This window comes from Heliangelus exortis, chromosome 23 (genome assembly GCF_036169615.1).
Source record: "Heliangelus exortis chromosome 23, bHelExo1.hap1, whole genome shotgun sequence".
Classification (NCBI taxonomy): Eukaryota; Metazoa; Chordata; class Aves; order Apodiformes; family Trochilidae; genus Heliangelus; species Heliangelus exortis.
This window is the reverse complement of record NC_092444.1, coordinates 6,138,184-6,163,325: the sequence shown is the minus strand read 5'-3', so window position 1 is coordinate 6,163,325 and position 25,142 is coordinate 6,138,184. Positions and strand designations below refer to the sequence as shown.

Below are 25,142 nucleotides of genomic sequence, written 5' to 3'. Positions count from 1 at the left end.
GTCCCTGGGCTTGCAGTAAAGCCGAGCTTTTTCTTTCAAGCCACTACACATGAATCCTCCAGCCAGGCTGCGTCCAGGTGAGGGGTTGTGCTTTGATACCTGTTTTTTTCTGAAGCTGTTGTAATTTGCAGCTCTGAACATCACGGATAAAATCATGGATTTGCATGTAGTTAACATCCCTAGGTCTCGCGGCTCCCTCCCTCCAGGCTGCGGAGGGACGAGAGCCCTGACTGGGCAGAGCTGGGCTCCAGTTTGTAACTGGCCTAGTTAAGGGGAGATGGGAAGGGGAGCAGCATCACCAAATGCACTCTGCCTGGCCTGGCTGTCGGGGGGGTGTTTATTGGTGGCTCTGAGGGAACTGTGCCCAAACTGTCCCAGAAGGTCAGGAGCCTGCTTAGGACAAAACAAAATTAATCCTGGCCATTATTTAGGACACTTTTGTAGCCCTGGTTCTGCTAGGGCTTGGATAGGCTCTTGGATAGGCTCTGTCTCCCCAGCAGCTGAAATCTCACAAGATGAGCTGCTCATCAGGCCACTCCCTGAGATTTCATCCTTCCCCAAATAGCTTCCTTCTGACTAGGAATCCGAGTCCCCATAACGTGGGGGTTTGGATGATGAATCCCAGGACTCCTCGTGGCGGCTGGAGCAGATCCAGCGGTAGCACGCGTAAGGAGCAAGGACTTGAGAGGCGTCCGAGGGACAGCGCTGACCTTTCGTCCAGCTGCCTCGCTGAGAGGAGGCTCCTTCTGTGTCTAAAATAAGTTTATACGGAGGCAGGAAAGAAACGCGGTGACTCACAAAGACGGCAGAGACCCGTTTCTATTGAAGTCTTGCTTTCTGGTGTGATGGCTCGGAACAAAAGCGAGCCGAGTTGTTGGCATGCCCCTTCCCTGCTGGCCCCGAGTGGTGCCGAGGCTGCCCGGGGGTTTGGTCCTGCGGGGGGACCGCCCAGGCAGTTCTGGCTCTGCAAACCGCAGCCTTAGTCCTCACTCGTAGCCAGGAGCAGCTTCGAAGAATCTGTCCCCAAATTAATACAAAAACATCTTTTTTTTTTTGCAGCAACTGAACAGAAAGCGTCCAAAGTAGCTCGTCTGTTCAAGACAGACACTTCTCTTTCAGTACACTATAGGAACGATTTAGCTTCTTACTGGTGGCACCCCTGGAAAGAGAGAAAACGTCTCAGGCTCTGATGAAACACCTCTTAAAATAACCAAAGCCGTTCCCAGCGCCTTCGCTTGCCCTCTTTGTGCTCCATTGTCTTTAAACGAGCACAGAGGTGGGGAAAAAAAAAAAAAAAAAAAAAAAAAAAAAAAAAAAAAAAAAAAAAAAAGGCACGAACTTTCAGCCGAAGGGAATTCGCTGGCGGCGGTGGCTGCAGGTCTCTGGTTCCGGAGCCGGGGAAGGAGGCGGCGTGGGCAGACGGAAGATTCGCCCTCGCACTTGCTCGACGTTTTTCCCGCAACACCAAGGTGCGGGATTAGGAGCGAAACCCCGCCGGGTTTCGCGGGGGCTGGAGGACGGGCCGGGGTCCCCGGGACAGCCTGTGCCCGCTGGCCCGGCCGGGATCCCACCATCCCCGGGGAGCGGAGTCTCCCCGCCCCGGACTTTCCAAATTGCAAACGCGTCCCCCTTCCCGGTGGTCCGGAGGAAATTCCCTGCGGGGCTGGGGGGGAGGGGGGCAGAGGTCGTGCTGAAGGCACCAGCGCTTCAGGGGAGGGGGCAGGAGCTCGGGAGCCGCCAGCGCGGTGCGATTCCCGGGGTTCAGGGAGAAGGGACGTTCCGGAGGCGCGGAGCGGTGCGCATGGGAACGGCGGAGGCGACCGACCGAACCGGCGGGACCCTGCCCGCTGCTGGGCGGGGTTGGACCCTCCGCGGGGCCGGGGCTGTGCCGGAGCCGAGGGGCCGCGCTCCGCCCCCGCCTCCTCCCCGCGCAACTTCCCCGCGCCGCGGCCCCCCGCCCCCTGCCCCGCGGGTGCGCGCACAGTCGCGGGCGCGCAGAGCAGAGCTGAGCCGCGCCGAACCGATCCGCTCCGCTCCCAGCAGAATCGTTCTGAGCCGCGCCGAGCCCAGCCCAGCCGCACCACAGGGGTTCGGCAGCCCCGCGTTTCCCCCGCCGCGCATGGGGCGCGCAGTCTCCGCGGGCGCGCAGCTGCCCCCCCGGCGCTGAGAGGCCAGGGCAGCCGGAGCGCCGACCCCCGCCGGCCCCCGGGCATGCCCGCCCCGCTGCCCACCGCCTGCCCCGCCGCCCAGTGCGGGGCGGTGCGCACGGATGGAGAGCTGAGGCGGTGAGCCCCGCCGGGCCGGGACGGGCCGGGACGGGCGGGCCGAGACGTGACGATGTGGATGCGACGGCTCCCGGGAAGCAGGTAGGGCCGGGGCACGGAGCCCCGCGGAACGCCGCGGAGCGGGCGCCGGCTGCGCTTCTCGCCGGCGGCCGCGCTCGGGGGAGCGGCTGATGGGAGTTAAATAATGAAGTTATTGGGAGGGGGAGGTGGACCGGTGTCGGGTGGCGAGTGGACCGATGCCGGGTGGTGAGTGGACCGGTGCAGCTTGGCTTCGGGGAGACGCGGTCGGTCCCCGCTCCGGGCTAAGTGGCCACTGCTCCCGGCCTCGGCTCGCCCATCCCGGGGAAGTGTGTGCCCCGTGTCCCTGCGCCCGGCTCTTTCCTCCGGGAAGAGTTCCTCCGCCTCAGGGACTGCTGGCGGCAGGGGTCGGGAGGGGCTGGGGGGATGGCGACAGCGGGTGTCACAGTGTTTGATGTGTTTGGGGAGATTAGTCGAGAATTGCAAAGCAGAGGGAGCAAAGTGTTATGTAACACATTTTCATTACCGCTGCGAAGTCATCTGAGCCGAAATCTTGTTATTTCCATGGTGCCGTGTCGGGAGAGCCACTCGCCCTCCAGCCCCGGGAACACTCGGGGTTTGGTGTTTTGAGCCTGTTTTGGTGGAAAATGTTTACAGCACCGGGGTGTTTATCAAGTAAGATAAGGAAAACTCCGCTGCTGTGTGTTTCGTGGTCCGTTCCTCTCCCCCCAACCTGATTTTGTCTTTAGAAGTCCTGGGTTTGGGATGGTGAGTGGTCGCTGTGGGGCAGGGTCAAACCCCCCTCCTGCCCCGAGCCGGGGGTCTGCAGGAGGGGAGCAGGCCGGGCACATCCACACGGCCTCGGGCTGTGCCGAGGGTCTCGCTGTTGCAGAGAGGGGTCCCGAGCCGAGGGGTCCTGAGCAGGTGGCTTTGCACTGCTCCCTGGGGAGTGGGATGGGGTCCCCTGGAGGGCTGCGGTCCGAGCAGAGAGATGCGGCCCCGACCCCCGCAGCAGCTGTGGGGAGCCCATTGCCCCTCCCCGGTAGAACATGGCTGCGGGGTTGGGGGCATGGGCAGGGCCCCCCGAACGCTGCCAGCAGGATGTGAGAGGCCTTTGTCCATCACCCTTCGGAGTTGCTGGAAGCTTTGTCCCTCTGCCAGAGCTTCGGATGGACTCTGGGAGGGCGAGACTTGAACTGAGGTTTTGTCTATGCCGGAGGTTTTGTCTCGGGGAGGCCCTCGGCTTTTGGTTTGTGTCTGAAGCATGTGGCAAGTGAGCTCCCGATGCCACCGACCTCATCCCCTGCCCCACGCACCCTGGTGGCCCAGGGACCCACGCACCCTCCCCCTGCCACCTGAGATGTCCATCTGCCGAGGGAACGCTGCCGTGGGAAGGACGGCGTCTCCGGGAGCCTGCGGTGATGTAGTGACCTTAGGAATTCCTCCTAGGAGAAGCACCCGAGATGTTTTTCAGGGTGCCTCTTATTTGGATGTATTCTGTGGCCGATGAAAAGCCTGGTGGAGCTGGAGGGCTGCTTCCTGAGGCTGGAGCCAGCAGGAGACTGTAATCTTGGAACCAGAGGACGCCCTCTGCTTTTTCATTTTTGTTAAGAGTTTTGAGCAATGAAAACAGGAGCCTTCCGGTGGCTTCTCTCCTCGATTCGCCTTGTGATTTTCTTTGCTGTGTATTCTGGATCCTCAGTGCCGGGCTGTCCTCTCTACCACCTCATCAACTTCAGTTCTCCCACGTTTTATTTTTAATAAGACAGAACTTCACTGCTAACCTTGCCTGCTGCTCTCGCTTCTCTCTAATTGCTTCTGGCTTTATTTCTGACATTTCCCATGCCGTTTCCCTTCATTTTTCTTGAAGACCGCTAGTAAAATAGCTCCAAGAGAAGCAGCAGACCTTTCCGGTGCCTGATTCACCCTTCGCAGGCTGTGCCTGGAGCTGCCGCCGCGGAGCTGGTACCTTATTGCTCCTTTCAAACCGGATTCTTTTTGCCCCGGGCAGCGGCAGCTGGGTGACCTTGCAGGCGAGCTTTGCTCTGCAGCTGGGGAAGGCAAGACCTGCAAACCCAAATCACTGGGGTTATTCTGCCCTTGCTCTCCTTAAGGGGAGGTTGCTGCTCCCCCGGCTCTGAGCGCTGCGGGGAGAGGGGCTGGGTGGGCACTGTTGCCCCTTCTTAAAGCCTCTTCTTGGGGATGCTCCAGAGCTGGCAGGCCCTGGGGTGGGTGCTGCTAGATGAGGGTGGGTTTTTTGGTTCTCCTGATCATGCAGAGACATACGTGTGCATGCAAACAGCTGTGTCAGTGCCTGCACGTCCCTGGGAGGGCATGGGGCTGTCTGCTGCAGGCCCCTGCCTGGCTGCTGGCTCTGGCTGGGGACTTCCCTTCCATAGCTACAAATAATTTTAAACAATATGCCACATTTTTTTATAGCGTTTAGCTCTTGGGTGATTTGCAGTGTGAGTAAAAATACTGTTTGTGATGTCTCGTCGATTGTTTGAAACAACTCGTTAGAAGCCATACATCCCCCTGCATCGGCACTGAGGAAACTTTATGGGCCTTGTAGTTACTGCCAAAGCAAACATTTTTCCATGGATTTCACTCATCAGGTTCGTGCTGTCAAATGTAGATTCAGCTGCCTGTCAAAGATGCAAGCCTTGCAGTCTGGGAAGTAATGAGAGCAGCAAGCAGTGGGAGTTAATGGCCTCCACTGAGGAGTCCTTACTCATCCCGCATCCACACAGGGGCTGAGCTGCCTGCTCCCGGGTGAATTGATTGCCACAGAAATTCATCTGGTGTCACTGGCTATGATACTTAACAGCCACAATAATGCTTGAATAAACTGCACTTTTATGCCGTGCTTCGTACCTCCTAACTGGCAGCAATTTCACAGATGAGGCGGAGGGAGCGGCGCTGGGCTTCAGCAGCCTCTTCCCCAGAGCATGAATAATTATTGTAATAACACCAGAGCTGTCACGCTGTGGCGTCTCCAGTGGGGTGATGGATGGGAACTGCCACGGGGGCAGAGCTCCAGGGCTGTCCCACATCCCCCTCAGCGTGCGGGACAGGGGCCACGCACTGAGCTGCCTGCCCATCGCTCCATCCCGGAGCACCCGAGCTGGACCCAGCCCTCATCTGCTGACATAAGCAGCTGATAATTTCCCCTCAAAGCCCAACCAGCAAAGGGGAACCACAGCAAGGTGGAGACCAGCTCTCCAGGTGGCTCCATAACCTTGTTCCTACTTTCCCTCACCCAGAGGGCTCCCAGCAGGGTTTATTTCCATTTGTGTCTCTCTGTGTGTACACAGGGAGCGCTGCCTCGCAGGACAGCTCTGTGGGGTGGGGAATAATCCATACGACTTCCGACAGGTCTGAGGTTCATTATGGAAATGTATGCATGCTTAAGCCTTTAAATATAGCTAATAGGAGAAGGACTGGAAGGAAAGATTACGGGAATCAATATGCTGAGCCGGAGGAGCGGGAGCTGCTCTGCCACGGGCTGCTGGATCCCTTGTTCTCGTGTAGGGCTGGTGCTGGAGATGTGGGTTCCAGCAACTCAAGCCCAGAAAAATTTTGGGTTTGAGACCAAAACTCTACTAGCATGGAGGCCAAGCGTGCTGGGTGGGATCAGCGGGGTGGATGGAGCATTTAAACCTCATTTAAACTGAAGGGTTTTTTCTCCCCTTCACTAGCCCTTCATCATTTTGGGTATATGTTTTTCATCAGGTTGGATTTTTTTCACTGGAATCACATAACACTCTGGAGCTGAACTACTTCCTTAAAAATGGAATTTGAGTTGATATGAATATTTCCTGAGGCTCTGCTTACCTGGATCTGCACCTACAGACTTTGATAGCTTACATAATTTCCAGTGATGGAGATGTACTTCATTTAATTTCACTTTGAAATGCATTGATTAAATCAGAACTGCTTGGAGATTTAAACTGAGTCTCCATGGCCTGAACTGAACTGTGGGAGGTTTACCTGCCTTCATCCTTTAACATTCATTTGGTTTTATGAGGATTCCTTGTGAAATGAGGTTTTGTCTGCCACTGAATTGCTACTGCTGTCTGGGTTTATCAGTTCCTTTCTCTGGCCTCAGCAGCTCTGCCAGAGCTAAAGCTCCCTAAAGCACAGCAATGGATGCATGTAGGGATGTGTTAGGAACTGATGGGTGTTTCTGTTGAAGCTTTGTTTCTCTCCAGTGCTTCTGGTGGAGGCAGAAACCCATAGCTGTAACCCCAAATACAGGAGGATGAGTCCTCCTGTCTGTGCCCTGTGATTCAGCCTTTCTGGTACCAAGCAACAGTGATAAAAAGAAAAGAAATCTGGCTTGGCTGGAGGTGGATGAGCAGCTGCATGGAAATAAGCAGGGACAGGGACATTGAGCCCCCCCAGCATCCGGGCAGGAGGCTGAAGAACCTGCTGGGGACTCGCCCCAGGGCATTCCCAGCAGAGCAGCAGGTTGTGCATCCCTGGAGAGGCCTTGGAGCATTTTCAGCTCTGCTCTGTGAAATGTCTCATTGTGACTTAGAAATGATGTGTGGGCAGGAAGAATACTGTAACATGCAACGATTTTTGTTTAGGTTTGCTCTGGAGGCCTTTTTCAGGAGCTCTGCTGTTCTGTTGTTGCATCCCTGTCTCTTTTCTGAGTGGCTGCTGGTGCATCCCAACGAGGGATGCTGCTGGTGTGCTCCAGCAGTGGCTGCTGTGCCCATGGTGCTGTGGGGAGCAAAAGCTCTTCCCTTGCACAGCACCATGTGGGAAGCCCTGGCTGGAGCCCTTCATGAAAGCAACTGGCCAATTCTTGATGAAGAAGATGGCTCGAGTGAGAGGAGGCAGAGCCAATCTGCTCATAGCCTCGGGTGAAGCCATCATGGGATAAGGTTGAGCTGTGGGGAGCTTTGCCCAGCTGGGGTGTGAGTGCTGCAAACCCCGCTGGCTGCCAAAGGAAGGCTGAGGAAATGCTGCTTCAAGAGCAACACGTAGCCTGGGAGCTGTGACGTGTGTCCTGCAAGAAAAATGTGAGTCTGGACCCTTGGGGAGGAAAAACCAGAGCTTGTGGGAGTGCACATGCCCTAATGATGGAGAAGCAAAGGGATGAAGGTGTGCTGGCACAAGGAGGAGGTGACAGTGTACATCATGCAAGGGACTGAGCTTTTCCCTGCAGGAAAGCAGTTCTGTGGAGTTCAGCCATGGCCTTGCAGGCACTGATGGCTCCTTTCCATGAGGAGCTTTGGCTTCCTCCCCATCCGTAGCCCCCTAGATGTGCAGAACCACCTCACAAGACCCGCTCCAGATGTGGTTTGTGGCCCTGTAAATAGGAGATGTGGCAGCATGAAGTTTTTTTTGTGACTTGGAGTGGGAGGCTGCGTGCTCGTCGCTGGGCAGTCAGTGTTTGGGGCTCCATTAAGAGCAAACGGCGTTAATGGACGCTGCCACTTCCCTGCCTGTCATTCCAGGTGAAGCCGTGGCCAGGTCAGGGTTCCCCTGAGATTTTCCTGCCCCAGCACACGTGTGACATCCTCGGGGACACGTTCCTGTAATTGCCAGCATCCCGTGCCCTGCTCCCGCTGCCTGCGATATCTCTGCCTCCGTCTGCAGGACTCGCCTAATGAAGCAGGAGTTAATTGACATGGATTAGGACATCCACTTAAGGACCCACTGAAACGTGGGTGATTAATGCCAGGAACTGAGGCCACGTGGCCGCTGTTCCCACTGGGAATTCCGTCAGGCTCTGCCACTCCCCAGCTGATGGTGAAACCCATGGGCAGCCTTGCACGGGGACAGCATTGCTGGCAAGTGTTATTGTCAAAAGAGCTCCTAGGAAGAATAAACTGATTTTCTACAAGTAGGTGCCTTTCATGGGTTCCCTTATTAAGTTCTGTCTGGGAAGGAGGAGAACGAGTTATTCATCTTGTTCTTGGCTTTGTGAGAGGCTCTCCATGCCTCTAGCATCCTCCTGAGTGGAATACTCAGGATGCATTCGGGGTTCCCATCTCAGCGACGTATTCTCTGGCAAAATCCATTTTGTTAATTTGATGAATGGATGTGGAAATGTTTCTTACGGGCAGTTCTTTGGGGATATTCTGCTCAAACATGGAACAGGAATGGATATAGCCCCATATTTCTTCCCTTTCATCCTTCCAGAGGTCTGGACCTGCGTGGTGTGGGACCTGGCATGGCAAGGGGGGTTGCAGAGATACCGCAGGAGAGGCAATAAATCACTGAGGTTTGGGAAGAGCAGGGAGGCATGGGGGAGGTCTCCTGTCACCACCAATCAGCCTGGCAGAGTCCGTCTCTCCTTGGAGATAACGCTTTGAAAAGTTTAATCACTACTGCAAAGTGGATTTTATTTTTTTTAATGAGATGCAAAGCACAGCACTATCGCAGGCTGCGTGCCCACAAACGGCACAGGGCTCCAAGGTGCTCTGGCTGCCTCTTGTGAGTCACCTTCACCTTGATCCAGCAGGATTTCACTCCAGAGCAGGAGAGCCTAAGAGCTGCCTGGATGCTGAGGTGGCTGTGACAGGGAAAATTGCTCTTTCTCTCTGGAAAAGAAATTTTTTTCGGTGCTAAAAAGGGGATTTAAACTTCTGTATGAAAGGATCAAGAGTCTTTGCCCTGGATTTCAGTCTCTCTGCTTTCACTTCCTATTTTGGTTTGACGACTTCTACATCTTTTGGGCCTGTTCTCTTTTTTCCATTAAATGTGTCAAGCCATCAATGGGATGTCCCCAGTGCAGGGCTGGTCACAGACCCAGCACTGGCTCAGGAGAAGGACTTGGGGGGGCTGGGAGGTCCCCAGCACCATGGCTCAGCCAGGTGATGCTGTGCCCTGTGCTCATGCCTTTCTTTCTCCAGCTTTCCCTATTGATGTTTCACAACTTCAAAGGGTGCTCTGCTGCATTTTTTTTTTTTTAACATTTTTTTATTTTATTATTTTATTGTATCTCTCACTCCATAAAAGCCAGCTGTCTACCTGCCTGCTTTTAGAGGCTTCGTTTCTCTCATCTTCTCCGTTTCTGTAAGAGATCCTTTGAAATCCTTTGTGCTTTACCTGTGTTCATTCCTCTGTATGGCTGTGGAGGTTTCAGGCTGCCAGGGACTTCCCAGGAGAAGGCTGGGTTTGAATCTCAGTTACTCCAGGGTGAGAAGCTCTTGTAGAGGCCACAGTGCTGGTAGCAAGACTCAAGGTGATTGGATTTCCCAGGGGACCACATCCATCCCTCACCACTCATCCAGGCATTTCCAGCAGGGTCAGTGCTTGTCTTCCCTCCCTCCCAGGAAAGTGCAGCTCTTCAGGAGATGATCATTAAGAATCCCATGGGAAGGTATTTGCTCCTTGGGTGTGTTCCATGGTGGGGGTGTTTCCCAGGGATGTGGGGATCCCGGCAAGCAGAGACTCTGATGTGCTGCTGCTGAGCTGTGTTGTGGAACAGCAGTGCAGTGAACCCCTGTTAATTATTTTGTTTTAAAGCTCATTAAGCTACTACTTTAGATGTTCTGAACGAATTTTTTATTTATTTTTTTTTTTTTTAGATCAAAGTGTTTCCCACAGAAGTTGTAATGACGTGGCTTAAGCACGTTTAGAAAATAAGCACTTGGTTTATTTACCAGTGAGGCAGTGGGGTGAAAGGGTGGTGATGTCCCCTTCTCAAAGGGTCTTCTTGCTTTCTCAGCTTCTCCTGTGCTGATTCTCAGTATAGCACTGGCCAGAAGTACCTTTTGCTCCCCATCTCACCTTGCTGGTGTCTTGCTCATGCTCTGATGGAGTCATTCAGCCCTTTGGTATCTTCTCCGTCTTCAATTCCATTAAAGCAAGGAGTGCTGCAGTTGCATCATGCTTGGGCTACACGAGGAGGAATAGGTAGAAGCTAAAATAATGTGGGAAAAACCCTGATTTCCTTAGGCTTAGGGAATTTTTAAAGTATTGCCAAGAAGTGGAGCTTGAGGCCGTGACTCTCCAACAAGATTTTTAGTGGCTTTGGAAATCTGAGAAGTACCTCGCAGCAAGTCGTGCCTGAACTGGAGCTCTTGCCTGCTCCCCAGCTCTGGTGCAGAATTTGGGGGAGGACGAGTGAAAGAAGTTGATGACAGCTGCAGGTTTGGGCTGGAAAGCCAGCGCTCACAAACCCCCTTTATCCAGCGGGACAAAAGCCGAGTGTTATTCCTGACAGTCAGATGAAATGCCCCACTGTCCGGCCCTAAATGCTCCCAGTGTTTGCTGGCAGGGGCTGTTGGGTGCTGGCAGAGTGGTGGTGGCTGTGCCATGCCCTCTGGGGAGGGTCCTTTGCTGGTACCCGGGCTGCAGGGACCGAGCTGTCCCCTGGGTGTTTTGTCACCTGGATGGGGAGGGAGGCAGCGTGACCGCCATCCCCTGCCTGCAGCACACCGGGTGGCATCACCCAGCTCTGGGGTTGCACAGAAGTTTGCTGAAGGCTTTTCTCTCTCTGAAGGCACACGCAGACTTCTGGGCTGCCAGGCCCTGGCACTTTTCAAATCCTACCTGAGATAATCCCTCAGGACCAGGGGAATGCTGCAGCCTCGGCGCCAGAGCAAGCCCAGCTAGGCTGGAATCTTCCTTTACCAGCTCCCCGGGCTCTTGTGCTCATCCTCATGCTGCTGCTGTCACCCCTTAGTCCTGTTGGCATCCATTTAAATTTTTTTAAATCTTTTTTCTGTGAAATTAACTCAAAACTGAGGGTTGAAGTTTGGCAGCAACCAGGCACGTGGCCACTGTGGAGCAAACCTGCTCCTGCCTTTGCTGCGATGGCCACGTGTGCTGCTTTTCTCTGTTTTCAAGGTTTTTTTCTCTTTTCTGCCTGTGCCACCTCTCACTGTATGACCATGGGACATGCCCAGGGGGGTCCTGCTCCCGGAGGGGCATCCAGCAGGACCCCTGGACTGCCACACTGGGGGCTTTGCCCTTGTTCCCCCAGAGATGGGTGGGACTGAAGGTACCAGAGCAGGTCCTGCCAGCCTTGGCAGGCTCTGCAGCATCATTCCTGCCCTAGCACTGGGTATTAATTCCACCTTCCACACTTGTAGCTATTCAAATGTTAAAATTGTTTGTTTGCAGCTGAGCAAGCAGGAGACAGAGGCAGCAAAGCCAGCAGCTCCACTTCACTGCCCTCTGCTCCCTGGTGCCTGCAGGGGTGGACCTGGCCACCTCTCTCTTGGCTTTTCTCCTCTAGGGAGCACCCACTGCTCCCCAGCCCCAGCTGGCATTTTTCTGCCCTTTTCTCCCAGTGAAATTGGCTGCAGAAAGAGGATGGTGAGGATTCACCCTCTGCTGGTTTCCACCCATGATCAATCCCATCCCCTCCACTGCGGGAAGTGGTGTTGGTTTAATTACTTGTGGGAAGGAGGGGGAGAGCAGAGGAACCGAGGAGTTGTTTTAAATATCACTTTTATTGGTAGGTAATCCTGTAATATAGATCAGTAGTGATGTGGCTCATTTAGTTTGCCTTGGTGGGTGCTACTGTGTGTCAGCTTTTGTGCCTTAATTCCCAGCCCTGGCTTTTAGGAGCTTGGCAGCCATGTTTTCTCAAATTTATAATTATCTCGGAAGAGCTGGTGGCAGCAGATGCCTGAGTGAATGGGAAGTTCACAGTTCCTCCTGGATCTGGGTTCAGAGCAACTTGTCCCGGAGCAAAACATCCCTTAGGAGAGAGGTGCTGGTGCTGGCAGTGCCTGTGGTTCTTCCTCTCTGGAACCAGTGGGATGCAATGGATGCTGTGCCAGGGAGTCCATGGGGTCTCCTATTGACCCCACAGTGTAATTCACCCTGTGCCTTTTGGGACTCACCCATGTTGCTTGTTGTTGTTGTGAGGGTCCTGCTCCTGGGGGTGAGGTGGGGGTGCTTTGTGTGCACGGTGGTGGCTGCTGGTGTCACAAGAAAGGACAGAGCACTGCAGGGATCCTCAGATGACAGCGGGGCTGGAGAGGCTGCGGCAGGCGCCGGGGCTGCAGTCCCCACTGTGACAAGGACACACCATCATGGGCCAAGTACCTGCCACTGCCCAAACTGTCCCCTCTTGCTCCTGTGTCAAAGTCACCCTCCGAGATGCAGCAGCCTCGTTCTTTCTCCAGCCAGCGAGTTCCTGCACACCCCCTTGCAATGTGTCGTGCTCCAAACACCTTTGTAGGACATGCAGCCCTGCTGCCAAGGATGCTTTTCCTAGAGTGTGGCACCCGTTGTCCTGCTGTGGGACAAGCAAACATCACCCCAGACACTGCTCCTGATCACGCTCAGGGCATTTGCTAGAATATTTTTATCTCTGTCTTGCTTGGTGTTTGGAGATCTGAAATGCTCAGAGTTCGTAAATCATCCCAACAAGGACATAACCTTGATTCCCCGTGCAATACCAATAGATTACCTAACAGGAGGCATGAAATGGAAGAATGGTTCCACTTGTATAATTCTGCATTAAAAATCAGCCTATTCTGCATTTAATGCTGCCTGTGAAGTGTCTCCACGGTCAGGAGAAAGAAAGAGGCTGGCGCTGGAGAGCATCTGAGTCCCTTATGAAAAAAGGGACACAAATAGGCTCCTCTCCCACACTGCCAGGGATTCACACTCCACTGAGCCTTTGGAGGCTCTGGGAAAGCAGGTCCTGGGCAGGCTGCTGGTGGGTTCTGCTCAGCAGCTTGTCAAAGCCATTCAGTGGCCACAATCCCAGTTAACTGCTGGGACAGATTATCCAGCTCGGGGATTTCTGGGTGCACAGCACTTGCCTGGTTCAGCAGCCACTGGTTTAACTCGTGCTCCCATGGCAGTCTCTGCCCTGGGGTGGTTGTGCCAGCTGCCTCTGGGGATAGAAATGCAAAATCATGGTGCATGAAGTGCCACAGAAGAGGGGGTTTACTCTGTTTGGCCTGGCTGCTCTCACCTTTTGTCTGTGTGTTGCTTTTCCATGCTTTTTCATAGCTGGGATGTGGGTTGAGTGGAGCCTTTCCCAGGCTGCTGCTTTGTATGTTTATAAAACACTCCCAGGACAGTGATGATCTTTCATTTTCATCTCTGTTGTAATCCAAGGACTCTCATTACCAAAGTACACCTTGCACATCTGTGTGCTCCTCACAACCCTGGGGGGCTTCTGACTGTACATGAAGCTTGGTGGGCATGGCAGGGATATGGTCAGCCTGATTTCCCTGGTGGGAAGGGGCTGAAGGTGCCTTGGACTTGTGAGAAAAGTGGGGATATTTCTCCTGGGGAGGACTCTGAACCCTGTGGTGGAAAGGCTATGATGGTTCTGTCAAAAACCCTGCAGCTACATCACCTTTAGGGCAGCAATTGGCTTGGTTGGGCTTGGCAAGGTAATGCTGGAGAGCTTAACACACATGATCCCTGTAATTATCTGAGCAGTTTCCTTAAAATCTGCTCTAGTGCTTCTGGTGAAGGGCAGGTGAATGTTTGTGGGAGGTTCTGGGAGTTACCCTTCCTGCCTCTCCAGCCATTAAGCCACAGGAATGGATTTGTGGTTTGCAGAAGCTATGGCTTTGGATGAGGAAGACAAAGAAGGGATTTAATTTCCTCAAATATCTCCGCTTCTCATTTCTGGTTTTGACTCAATTTCAGAGTTTTGCTGATTTTTTTTTTCCTTGCACTTGAGAAGTGTTTTGGGAGAACGGGAAAAGCAATAACATGAAAACTGCCCACGCTTGCCCCGTCTCCCTTTGCAATGGGGGGAAAAAAAAAGAAAAAAAAAAATCACAGGGAGGAAGGGGAACCCTGAATATTCAAAATTTTGGTTTCCATGGAAGGGGGGGTCCTGCAGTGGAGCCCGGGGTCTCCGGCTGCCACATCCCCGCCGCCGTCGTGCTGAGCATCGCGCTGCGTTGCCAAGACAACGGCAACTCCTACACGCTGCTATTTATTCTGAAGGACACTTGCTCTTATCTGTTGTTGCAAAGCCCTCAAAAGATTGCATGGCATGCAGAATTCCTCCAAGGTAACCGGGTTTACTGCTGCCATCCCTACAGCCACCTCCTGGGGACATGCCAGCCAGCGGGGCGGGCGGGAGGACAGTCCTTAGGTGACAGTCCTTAGGTGACAGTCCTTAGGTGACAATCCCTTGGCTGGCATCACTTGGAAGTGGGAAGGTGACCTGTGCTGTCCTTGGGGCAGGACAGGGTGCTGCTGGGGCTCTGTCTGCCCCGTGGGGGTTGCAGGAGTGTCCCTACCATGTCCCTCCCTATAAGCAAAGGCTCTGGACAGGGGTGAGGGTCAGCCCTGCCCCTGGGTGCCACCCAGAGCTGTCTTGTCTGTCCCTGCTTGGGCACAGCATTCCTGGGGTGCTGACGTGAAGCTGGAGGTTGTGTGTTGCATTTTCCTGCGTGGGGAGCAAGGCAGTGATGCTCAGGCAGGTCCCACGCAGGAGTGAACCTCCGCGAGCTTGGGGCTGCTGTCACTTACTTCAGCCTGAGAATGTCACGAGCAAGCAGGAGGAAGTGGGAAGATTGGGGGGAAAAAAACCTCTTTTTCCTGCAAGCTGCCAATCCCCAGGAGCAAGGACTGGCATTATGTCTTTCAGAATCTTCCTTCTGCACAGCAGCTGGGAGGCAGAGAGTCCCTGGCTGGGGACTGGGTCCAGACTGGGCACATCTTGGCTTGTGCCATCACGAGCTGCTGGTGGGAGTGCTCGTGGGCATGGGGGGGTTGGTGTGAGAGGTGGGACCAGGGGTGAGCATCACTCCAGAGAGGTGCCTGGCACCTCTCCCTCTTCACAAGGAGATGGTTTAGATGGTGTCTGGGCGCTAGTCAGGGGCTGGAATCTAGCCTGACGTGCTGCTGGAGGGAACTGGAGCATCGTGAAGGTGGATCTGGGTTTTGAGCTCTGGCTGGAAGCTGGAGCTCCCAGCTCCTCACTGGTGAAGACAGGGTGGTGCCCTTGGCACTGCTGATGCGTGGCACATGGGGGATGCTCTTCGTGCTGCCACCACTCCGCCAGCCTCCAAAAAAGCCCCGCCAACAACGTGGTTCGGGTGGTTGGTTTTTTGTTGTTTTGGGGTTTTTTTCGAAGCCTTGAAATTCTTCCTCCCCCAGCCTGAACTATTTTGGTTTATGTTGTCTGTTTCTTTCTCTTCCCTTTCTCCTTCTGCGCTCTTTCCCCGCGTCGCCTTATTCCTCCCCAAAATAAATGCTGTTACGCTTTTAAAAAAATGCCCAATTAGGAAAAAAAAAGATCGTCTGAGCAGAAAAAGACTCTGCCTGAGAGTATCCAGGTCAGCTCCTTTAGCTTCATTTGCTCACGCATGGAGGGAGTGTACAAATGCTCCTGTCAACCAGATGCACATTTTGTATTGCTACCGAGGAGTTTACAGGGCGCAGCGCTGCGGAGGATTAGTCTATTTAGCCATATAAAGCTCTCATTAACTCCTGCTGAGTTCGACAAAAATCTTTCTTGTGTAAAAGCTGAATAAAATGGAGTAAAGATTTTGGGCTTTGGCCTAATGATTTTTTATCTTTTTTTTTTTTCCTGGGGAAAAAAAAAAAAAAGAAAAAAAAAATTTGTCTATCAGGCATTTTCTCTCTGCAGACACACGGTGAGGTGGGTTCTGAGGGGAAGGTGTGAGTGGAGCAGGGCTGCTGAGGAGGGGTGGGGATGCTCCTGCCGTGGCGTGGGTGTCCTGCTCAATGGGAGACAAGTTCCACATGCAAATACCAGAGTCTGCTGCCTCCTCTGCTTTGGCTCCTTGAGGGATTAAGGCTCTGCCCTCCGTGGTTCACTCCTTCTGCTGTGGGTTGCAGGGAATGGGCACCTTGGAGCTCCCGGAGCAAAGGTTCTGGCTGCTGGTTGCTTCCTCCTACACCTGCAGCAGATAAACTCCTCTCCCAGGGCTGAGTTGGGCAGTTGGGGTGCTGGGTGCTTCCTCGAGGTGTTTTGTAGTATAACCTTGAAGTTTTCTCAAGTCCTTCACAGCACTTGCAGACCCACTGAAAAGCAGCAAAACCTTTTTGAGTGGAGGGCCTTGATCTGCCCTGCCTGTGGCGTGATGGGTTTGGTGGTGGGAGGAAGGTGGGGAAGGGGTGCAGGGTACCCTGTGAGGCCATTTTGGGGGCCCCTGTCTGGAGCTGGGATGATGGCACCGCTTTCCTTGTGCTGTCCAGAGGGTGTTTTGGGTTTGGAGAGCCTCTGGGTTCCCCCTCTGCCTTTCTCACCCCGTTGCTGTCTGTCCACAGGTCAACTTGCCCGCTCGGAAGCCATGCTTGGATTTTAATAGCCATGTTCCACCTAGCCATGGACCTTGCCAGCTGCCAGCCCCTGGCCAGCGGTGCTGGGGGGAGGCTCTCACCACGGCCAGCGCTTCGGCACAGACTGTCCCGCAGCTCCCTGTGGGGCACGGGGAGCAGCGGGGAGGAGCTGCGGCGTCCCAACACCCTCTGGACCTGCACCCTGGCACCCTCTGCCCAGAGACCCCGCTCCCGCCGGCCACCCCAAACCGCCCCGCTGCCCGCCAGCCACCCCCTGCCCCGGCCCCGCTCCCGGAGGGGTCGGCGGCACCTGCGTGGCCACGGCTTTGCCCTGCGGGACGGGCGGCCCACGGCGCTGCCCGAGGTCATCGTCTGGGGCCCCACGGGCGAGGAGGACTCCTTGGAGAGCAGCACGCTGCCCGGCACCTTCGCCACAGCCACCACCACCACCGCCGCCGCCACCGCCGCCACCACCACCGCCACCGCCGCGGCCACCGCTGCCACGCCGCCCCGCGCACCCCCCAGCACCCCGGTCCCCGCACCCGGCAGGGATGTGCCACGCGGCGGCCCCGGCCGCACCAGCACCGCCGAACCGGCCGCCGGCCACAGCAGCGGCAAGGAGGCGCGGCCACCCCGTGGGCTGGGGGACAACACAGGTAGGGGCTGCGGGGCACTGGGGGGATCCGGGGGTGGAGGGAGGGCCTGCAGCACAAGTGTGATGGAGATCAGTGGGTGATGGTGAACAAGAGTGCTCGGGGGGTGAGCAGCAGCTCTGATTCATTGCTTTTATCCGAGGTGTTTTCCAGCGGCTCGCTGGGTTTTCCCATTATCCGGCTCCACCCACAGCCCCTCGCCCCTCCTGGTGCTCAGAACGGGGCTGGGGCACGGCCCTGCTCTCCCCCCCACTGGTGTGAGCTGCTGCATGGACATGGATGAGGAAGCTGCTGCCCGTTTATTTCCAATTGTATTTGTTATTGCTGGTATTAAACCGTGGGATGCCATTGTATAGTTTACAGAATTTATTCACTGTGCATCGGCTGCTTTTAGCACACGGTGATGTTCTAGTTGAATCAAAAAGGAATTTTATAGCCTAATCTTAATTCCAGTTAATCTATCTAGCCTGGCAGCTTGGCAGAAAGAGACAAGCCAACCATCATGGTGCTCCTGACTTATTTATAGCAGGAAAAAAAAAACCTCCCAGCCTACACACCTTGTAGAAAAAACACTGGATAAATTAGGGCGGGTGTATCAATAACACCCACCAGCATGAGTGGCTCGCTGCGTGATGAGATCTTCAGCCTTATCTCCCCATACTGGTCACACCTGGTGGCATCATCAGGTCTGGTGGGTGCCAGCTCCCGTTTGCAGCACCTGAGAGGGTGGCCCCAGGCACATCTGTGGCTCAGCAGTGACAGCTCCTTGGGCAAGGATCAGCCAGTGGTGCTGCCACTGCCCTCCCACCTTCCCGTGCTCCCGGTGTCCCCGGCAGCCTCCCAAGGGACCAGCTGCTCTAATCTGCCAGCTCTTAGCTCTCATTAGGTTTTTTTTTTCCCAGGATCAGAGTTTTTGCTAATTAACTTCTTTTCACTGAGTGGTGAATATGATAAACGCCTTTCCGGGGCTAAAGCACCTTTTTGATGCTGCACCCGTCCACCCTAAATTGAAAAGTGCCTGAGCTCCAGATCGTGCCTGAGCTCCAGATCAACTTTTCAGCCCAGTTCAGGGGCTTAACTCCCAGGGGAGGCCCTGGAAGGTCCCAGCAGGGAGCCCTGAGCCCCTGCCCTGCCTCGGGATGGGTGTTTCTGCTGGTCTCAGGACCCCGGCCGTGCTCTCGTTGCCGGTGTTGCTGGCAGCGAGGCCGTGCATTTATTGTTCATGTCCTGCTTCTCTCTGTTGTGTAAGCTTTAGCGGCTGGAAGTGTTTGTTCTCTGCTGGGAAAAACATATGGCTACAAATTAGGATTAGGTAACTCATCCGTACTTCTTGATTGCCTCAGTGAGCATTGCAAATCCCCGTCCTGTGAGGCGCACGGTGCGGGTGGTGGGTGGCAGGGGGGGAGGCAGGGACGCTGCTCTCACAGCCTGTGACCCCTCAGCTTTCCCTGGCAGCAGCACTGCGGGGTTGGGTGGTCCCACTTGCAGCACCCAAGAGTGTTGGGGCCACCCTGGGAACCTCCCCAGGGCTCCTGCAGATGGCACATGGGGGCTGATTCGGGTGATGGGTGGGTCTGCCTGGTGGCAGGGGGGATACAATGGGCTCACCCAGGCGTGGGTCATGCTTGTGCTCTTCAAACATGGGCTTCCTTTCTCAGGGGCTGTCGTGCTCAGTTCATGGCAGAGCACAGAAAGAGAGGAGTAATTAAAATGCCAGTGTGGTGCAAGAGGCTGTGGCTGGGGGGCTGCTGCTCTCCGGGTGGGCTGAGCTCCCCCACGGCAGAGCTTCCTCCGTGCTGTGGGCTGAGATGGGGAAAAAAAAAAAAAAAAAAAAAAAAAGGAAGAAAAGAGAAGAATGAATCAGAGCCCGTCAGAGTGAAGGCATGAATTGCACTCGCTGGGTTGTCTGAGGCTCTCCTTTCAGCAGTATTAGAATAAAGCTGTCTTTAATTAAACCTTTAAGTGCTTTATAAGGCAGAAGACTTTATGTGCCGTCTGCTGCTCTTAACGGTGGTTTGATGGCCGGTGCACAACGAGTTTGGCAGCATCTCTGCCAGCAGCGTGCTGGGGATGCTCCTGGATGGAATGTGGGGCTGTGAGGGTGCTGGTGTGGGCACCCTGTGTCCCAGCCCACCCTCCCTCCCCAGGAATGTATCAGGAGCAACTAATAATAATAATAATAATAATAATAATAATAGGCATTTGTTTTCCCGCAAGGAGATGGCCCTGCCTTCCAAAAGAGGGTGCAGGAGAGGGGGTGCTGGATGCAAGGAGATAGCGGATGCAAGAGGCTTCAAAGGAATTAATTAAAGATAAAATGTGTTTAAAAGAAGACCCAGGGCAGTGGGGATGGAGCTGCCTCTTTGCTCCACTGTGCAAAGGCACACGGAGCCGTCACAGCCAGGGGCTGAGAGGAGGCGAGGGGCTGGATGGCATCTCCCAGGCCCCACTGTTCCCTTCCCAGAAGGATCTTCGGGAGCTTCCCGAAGGATCCTTGGTGAGGCCATACATCAGCTGTGCCAGAAAGTGGTTTTCCTTAGGGATGGAGGATGATGGCTGTGAGCTGAGCTCTCAGTGCTGAGGGAGGGGGACTCTTCCTCCCTGGGATTAGCAGATGTCGGGTGTGCACGTGTGCCTTCACCCACGTGTGTCTGAATGAGCCAGGAACTTTCCTCTGCTGCTCAGAAATGTTTATTGCTTGGTGATATTTGCTGTAACACCTGAGAAGATAAGTCCCAGTGTCTTTAGCATAAGCCTCTAGGATTTTCATTCTTGGCAAGAACATTTTGCAGCAGCAGGATATTCTCTTCCTTTCATCAACCCAACCAAAATACCAGGAGGTTTCCAGGAACCTTGGTGGATTTTTTTTTTTTTTTTTTTTAATTTTAAAGCTGCATTTTTTGCTTCAGGATGAGTAATGCTTACTGGGCTGGGTGTTGCAGCTGATGACCTGGATTTACTGAGTGGAAAACCAGGGAGCTTTGCCTGCCCAGCTTCAGAGGCAGGAGGGTGCTTGGGACCAGACCCAAGGTGGTTTCCAGGTACAGGGGGTCAGGCAGTGGATGAACTGGCTTTGCACTAGGACAAACTCCTACTGTATCTCTTCCCCTGTGCCCAACCCTCGTGTTTTTTCTAAATTATTTTCCTCACAGGCTATTAAAGGGCAGTAGGGTTTGTGTTACAGCAAAGTCTGGCTGATCCCCCCCCGGGAAAGGCCATTTGTGGCTGGGATTGCTGCAGAGCGGCCACGCAATGCTCCTGATTGAATTTTTTCTGTCCTAAAGCTGTTTTATCAGCTAGATGAGGCTTTAGGGGATCAGATCTGGTTCCTGATGGCTGGGGAAGCTGTAATGCCTCTCAAGTCCAGCCACTTTTCCCAGCCTCCCCATGATGCTCGGGAGGAGATGGGGCTGTCCAAGAGCAGAGGACAGAACCTGGTGGCAGGGGTGTGAGGGTGGGATTCTGAGCCCCAGGAGAAGGTCCCTCTTTGGACAGCCCTCCTTGGGCTCTGATGTCCCCATGTCCAGAGGCAGCTGGGCACGATGCCCATAGCAGGCAGCTGGGCTCACATGTCCAATGGAGCCTTGCACAGGGCAGAGCAGAACCAACAGCATCGGTGGTTGTCTTCTGCATGGGCTGTGATGCTGACCATGGAGACTGCTTGAAAGGTTATTATGGCTGGCAACAACTGCCCCGACACTGATTCCATCTGTCTTTGCATCATTTCCCTCTCTATAAGCTCTTCTGCTACTCCCAGGAACCAGTTTCTTTCCCACACTCATTCCTGGGAGCCTGTTGGGATGCTCTCTGGGTGCTGTGGGTGAGGAGCTCAAGGGGGAGGTGCTGGGGTCTGACCCTGCAGGTGGAAATCCTGCTGCCAGCAAGGTCTTGTCCCTCCAGTTCAGCCCTGTGATGCCCTCCCTGCTCCTGGCAGACCCAGCATGGGCTATTTAGGAGATTTACCCTCTTTCAGCATTTTAACTCAAGCTAGAAAGGCTGGGAGAGAGAAGCAAGGACATGATCCACAGGGCGGGTGGGCAGGAAGGGGCTGCAGTGCTCCCTTGCCTTCCTCCAGCAGCAGCATCTGTTGTTTTCCTGCCACTGATGGTAACTCAAGATGATGCTCTGCAAAGTGAAATGGAGCTGGCTTTCCCTTTTTTTAATTTTATGCAGCTTAGAAGCCTTGACAGGGGTCTTCAAAGAGTTGCGGTTCGTAGCTGTTTTTATTGGGAAAATGAAAAATACCATCTCCCTAACCAGAGCTGTTGAAATAAAGGCCTTAGGGGGATAGAGGTTCTCTTTGTTTTTAATTAAGAGCTTATATCTCCTGTTTGCTGCCATTGCACACTTCTGCAGTAGCAAGACATTAGTCTCCAATGGATTTTCTCACGGAATTAATTTTGTTGATGCAGAGCTGTCCGGGAGCCGTTTCAAAAGGTGACTAGAAAGGCCAAAACTCAGCACTTTCATCTCGGTGGCAAATATATGGTCTTTAAAATAACATGAAAAAAAAAAAGCCCTGGTGTTCGCTTGCTTTGAGAAGACTGCAGTTTTTTTCCTGGGATGTGAGGAATTTGGAGTTGCTGGCTGTGGGGATGCTGAGGTTGGTCCCACTGCCAGAGGGCATGAGAGGTCCCAGTGAGAGCAGAGTGCACTCCTACGGTGTGAGAGTGGAAAAACCCCGAGATATTCCAGCACTTCCACGGGTCCAGAGTGCACCTTTGAAGAGCTTTCCCTCCTGGCAGACAACACATTAAATTCTGCTGCACTAGCAGAAGCGCAGGGCTTTGGACACACTTTCAGTTCCATTAAATACTTCTCCTGTAATTACCCTCCAGTTAAATGGTCACTGCGTCAAATTGCTTTGTGAAAGCCTTGGAGGAGGGAGCTGCTGGCAGGGAGGAGGCATTTCCAGCTGCTGGGACCAGGGCAGGATGGGGCAGCAGCTCTGGGCATCCCTCCCTGATCCTGTCTGCTGGCCCCTGCCCTTCCTGCACCTTGCTTCTTCACCAGTTATTAAGATGTAATTAAGTGACTCCTGGGTTCTGTAACATGCTGGGACCAGGGCTTTTCCACTTGGAATGTTTACCGTGGTGAAGGGTGAACACACCTGAGCCACTGTAATCCCTGCTTCCCTGTTCTTCCCTGCATCCTGCCCCACGTTTTGGGGGCTCAGGCTCTCACTGAGAGTTACACGCTGAAGGCTCCTTGCACTGGAGGAGGAGGAGGGTAATTTTGCTTTATGAACTATTGATTTTATCCTCCAGGTCCCTTTCCTCCAGACAGATTGGGCTCCTAGGGCCATGTTTAAAGTAATGGATTGTTCTTTGCAGTCATCTCTCTTTCATCTTGCCTTGCCCCCCGGTGCTCTGTGTCCCTTACGGGATGTTCCTCTCTTTCAGGATGCCCCATCCATTAACTCCTGCTCTTGCAGATTGGATATTTCTGTTCGATTTTGCTCTGTATGGTTCTCTATATTTCTTTGAAGGCCTAGAGGAAAGGTTCTGATGTATTTGCAGAGTAAGAATTAAGACTTATTAGCCTGGATCCCAGTGGGTGTTGCTGCAGGGCTTCCCAGGGAATCATCCTGCTTATACATCAGGTCTCTTTCCCTCTTCCCATTTCTGCTGAGGTGAAGGCTGTCGGGAAAGACATTTCCCATGCCCTTGCAAAGCCTCCCGGGCTCAGGTGCAAAACTAATATCTGATGCAAGCGAACTTTCTTCTATGCTGCTGCATATGGCAACTTATGTGTGTGATGGAGTCTAAAATTATCCAGCCCTTCTTAAAATCCATGTGTCCTGCTCCCAAGAGCTGCCATCCTTCCCAGTGCTCTGCCACCCGCAATCTGTTCTGCCCGCGCCTTTCCCGTTGCGTCAGCACCGGGATTAATTCCATCCTTTGGTTCTCCCGTGTCCCAGCCCCCTCTGCCTCAGCTCCCAGCTTTGCAGGAGGTCTCATTCCCGCCTTCTGTTTTCCAAGGAGTCGGGCACTGGGCTGGTTTGGTTTTATTTTATTTTTAGAGTCTTTGCTTTTGTCTGATTTCTTGGTGTCCCACTGGGAGCTGCTCCAAGATCGCTGTGAAGGAGGCGGCTGCGGTGGGCGCTGCTCCTGACCCCACACACACCAGGACACCAGGACAGGGACCAGCTGGGGGCTCAGACCTGCTGGCTCCGCTCCTCAGGTCCCTCAGGACACGACTCCTGTCGTGACCGTGCTCCGGGGAATCTGCCTGGACCTAGGATAGAGGAGTTGGGTACTGGGTCCTCCCCAAACCTCACCACCCCTGTCCCCAGCCCTCGCTTGTCCTGGCAGCTGTTCTGCTCAGGAGGAGCCTTGTCACAGCCTGGGAGCCAATTGCAGAGTAATTGGGAGTAAATGGAGGAAATGGGTCATTTGCAAAATAGGTGCTTGAGTCGAGGGAGAAAAAATAACCCTCACACATCCTGTCCCGCATCCCCTCCAGGGTACAGGGGCTGGCGAGCAGCCATCTGTCTGTCTGTCTGTCTGTCTGTCCAGTGGCTCCCTAAGGAGGGAGAGTTTGGCAGGGAGCAGAGGACGACCCCCAGAGTATGTGGGGTCTGCAGTATCCTGCACCTCCCTGTGTTCTGGTGGGCTCTTGCCTTCTGCTGGGACTGTGCCAGCACCATTTTGGAAGCGTTGGCCTTCGGGAAGTCATTTCTCCTTGGTCCTGCCTCTTGAAAACTCCTGCACTGGCAATGACCGTGGCTGACATCTGCCATCACCCCCTGCTCTGGACCAAGGCCTGTCTTTAAAACCAGTTGTGATCCCTCCTCCTTTCTCCAGTTCTCCTCTGGCAAAAGCAGAACAAGCACTGGAAGATGCTGGGGGTGCTTCCTTCCTGCTGCTTGTATTTTGGAGGTGGGGGCTTCTGCTCCCCCATCTGCCAGAGCTTTGTGGTAACCAAGTTGGGGGACAGGCCACTGCTCCCCTGCCCTTCCCACCAAGCCTTCCCAAGCAGCTCCAGAGTGAAGCCTTCCCCTCCAGGGATGGCTGCCCTGGGGCTTGGCACTGGACATGTTTCTGTGAATCACTTGCCGAAGGTGACCTTGGTTTTTATTATATTAAACTGTCAAGTCTCCCATTCCTGAGCATTTGATTTACGCCCGGGATGCATCCTGGCAGCACAGCCCACACCACTTCATAAAAAGGTGTCACTGCTGGCTGAGTGTCCTGCTCAGGATTGGGGCATTTATGGATCTTTCCATCCCAGGCAGAGAGCAATGAGGGTGAGTTGGTGGTGGATCTTGAGCAAGGATGGAGGTGGTCTTCAAAAGCTGAGTATATTTCTTTGTGCACCCATGCTGAGCAGTTTCCATCTCCCCTTAAGTGTCTCCACGGGGCTCAGCAGGCTCTAAATGTCTTTTTGCCCACTCTTCCCCAGGCCAGAAGCATTTTCCATCTTGTTTCTGGGGGTGCGTGGGCTGGGGAGGCATCAAACTCCTGCACACCCTGGGAGGTGGCAGCTTCACCCTGGGGGGTGACAACTTCATCCTGGGAGGTGGCAGCTTTGCCCCAGCAGTTGGGCTGAACTCCAGCAGCTTTTCTGCCTTGATGAGTGATGTTGGCAGTGTGGGTGTGTGAGCAGGGACCCAAAACCCCTGGGGCACAGGGATGAGAAGGGGTAGGCGAGATAGGAAATTTCAAGAGAGGCAAAACTTTTGTCCTTCAAGAGAGAGCAACGGAGCAGCAAGTGTGATCCATGGTTTAAAGTACCCCTGATAAATCTCCTCTGCCCACCTCCAGCTCATGTCTGCACCATGGGCATCCCAGCTTCATCCAAGAGCCCAAGGATTTCCTTAGCACCCGCGTGAGCTGGGAATGCTGTGCATGTGCTGCACAGGTGCACAAATATCTATTTATATATAAAAACCTGCTCGTTTTCCTGCCATGCTAACACTTATTTATTTATTAAAAAACTCATCCATCAGGAGCTGCAACATCTGTTCATGAAAAATAGC

General features: G+C 54.0%; 1 protein-coding gene across 1 annotated transcript in view; it reads left to right on the top strand.

Moving 5' to 3' along the window:
* The first annotated feature begins 1,952 nt into the window (after positions 1 to 1,952).
* Positions 1,953 to 25,142, top strand: part of AJAP1 (adherens junctions associated protein 1) — a 35,658-nt gene continuing 12,468 nt past the window's right edge. The window contains exons 1-2 of the mRNA XM_071766999.1: positions 1,953 to 2,366; positions 16,497 to 17,164. Of these exons, the coding sequence (XP_071623100.1) occupies positions 2,338 to 2,366; positions 16,497 to 17,164 (697 nt within the window). The 5' untranslated portion in view covers positions 1,953 to 2,337. The remainder of the gene's footprint in view (positions 2,367 to 16,496; positions 17,165 to 25,142) is intronic.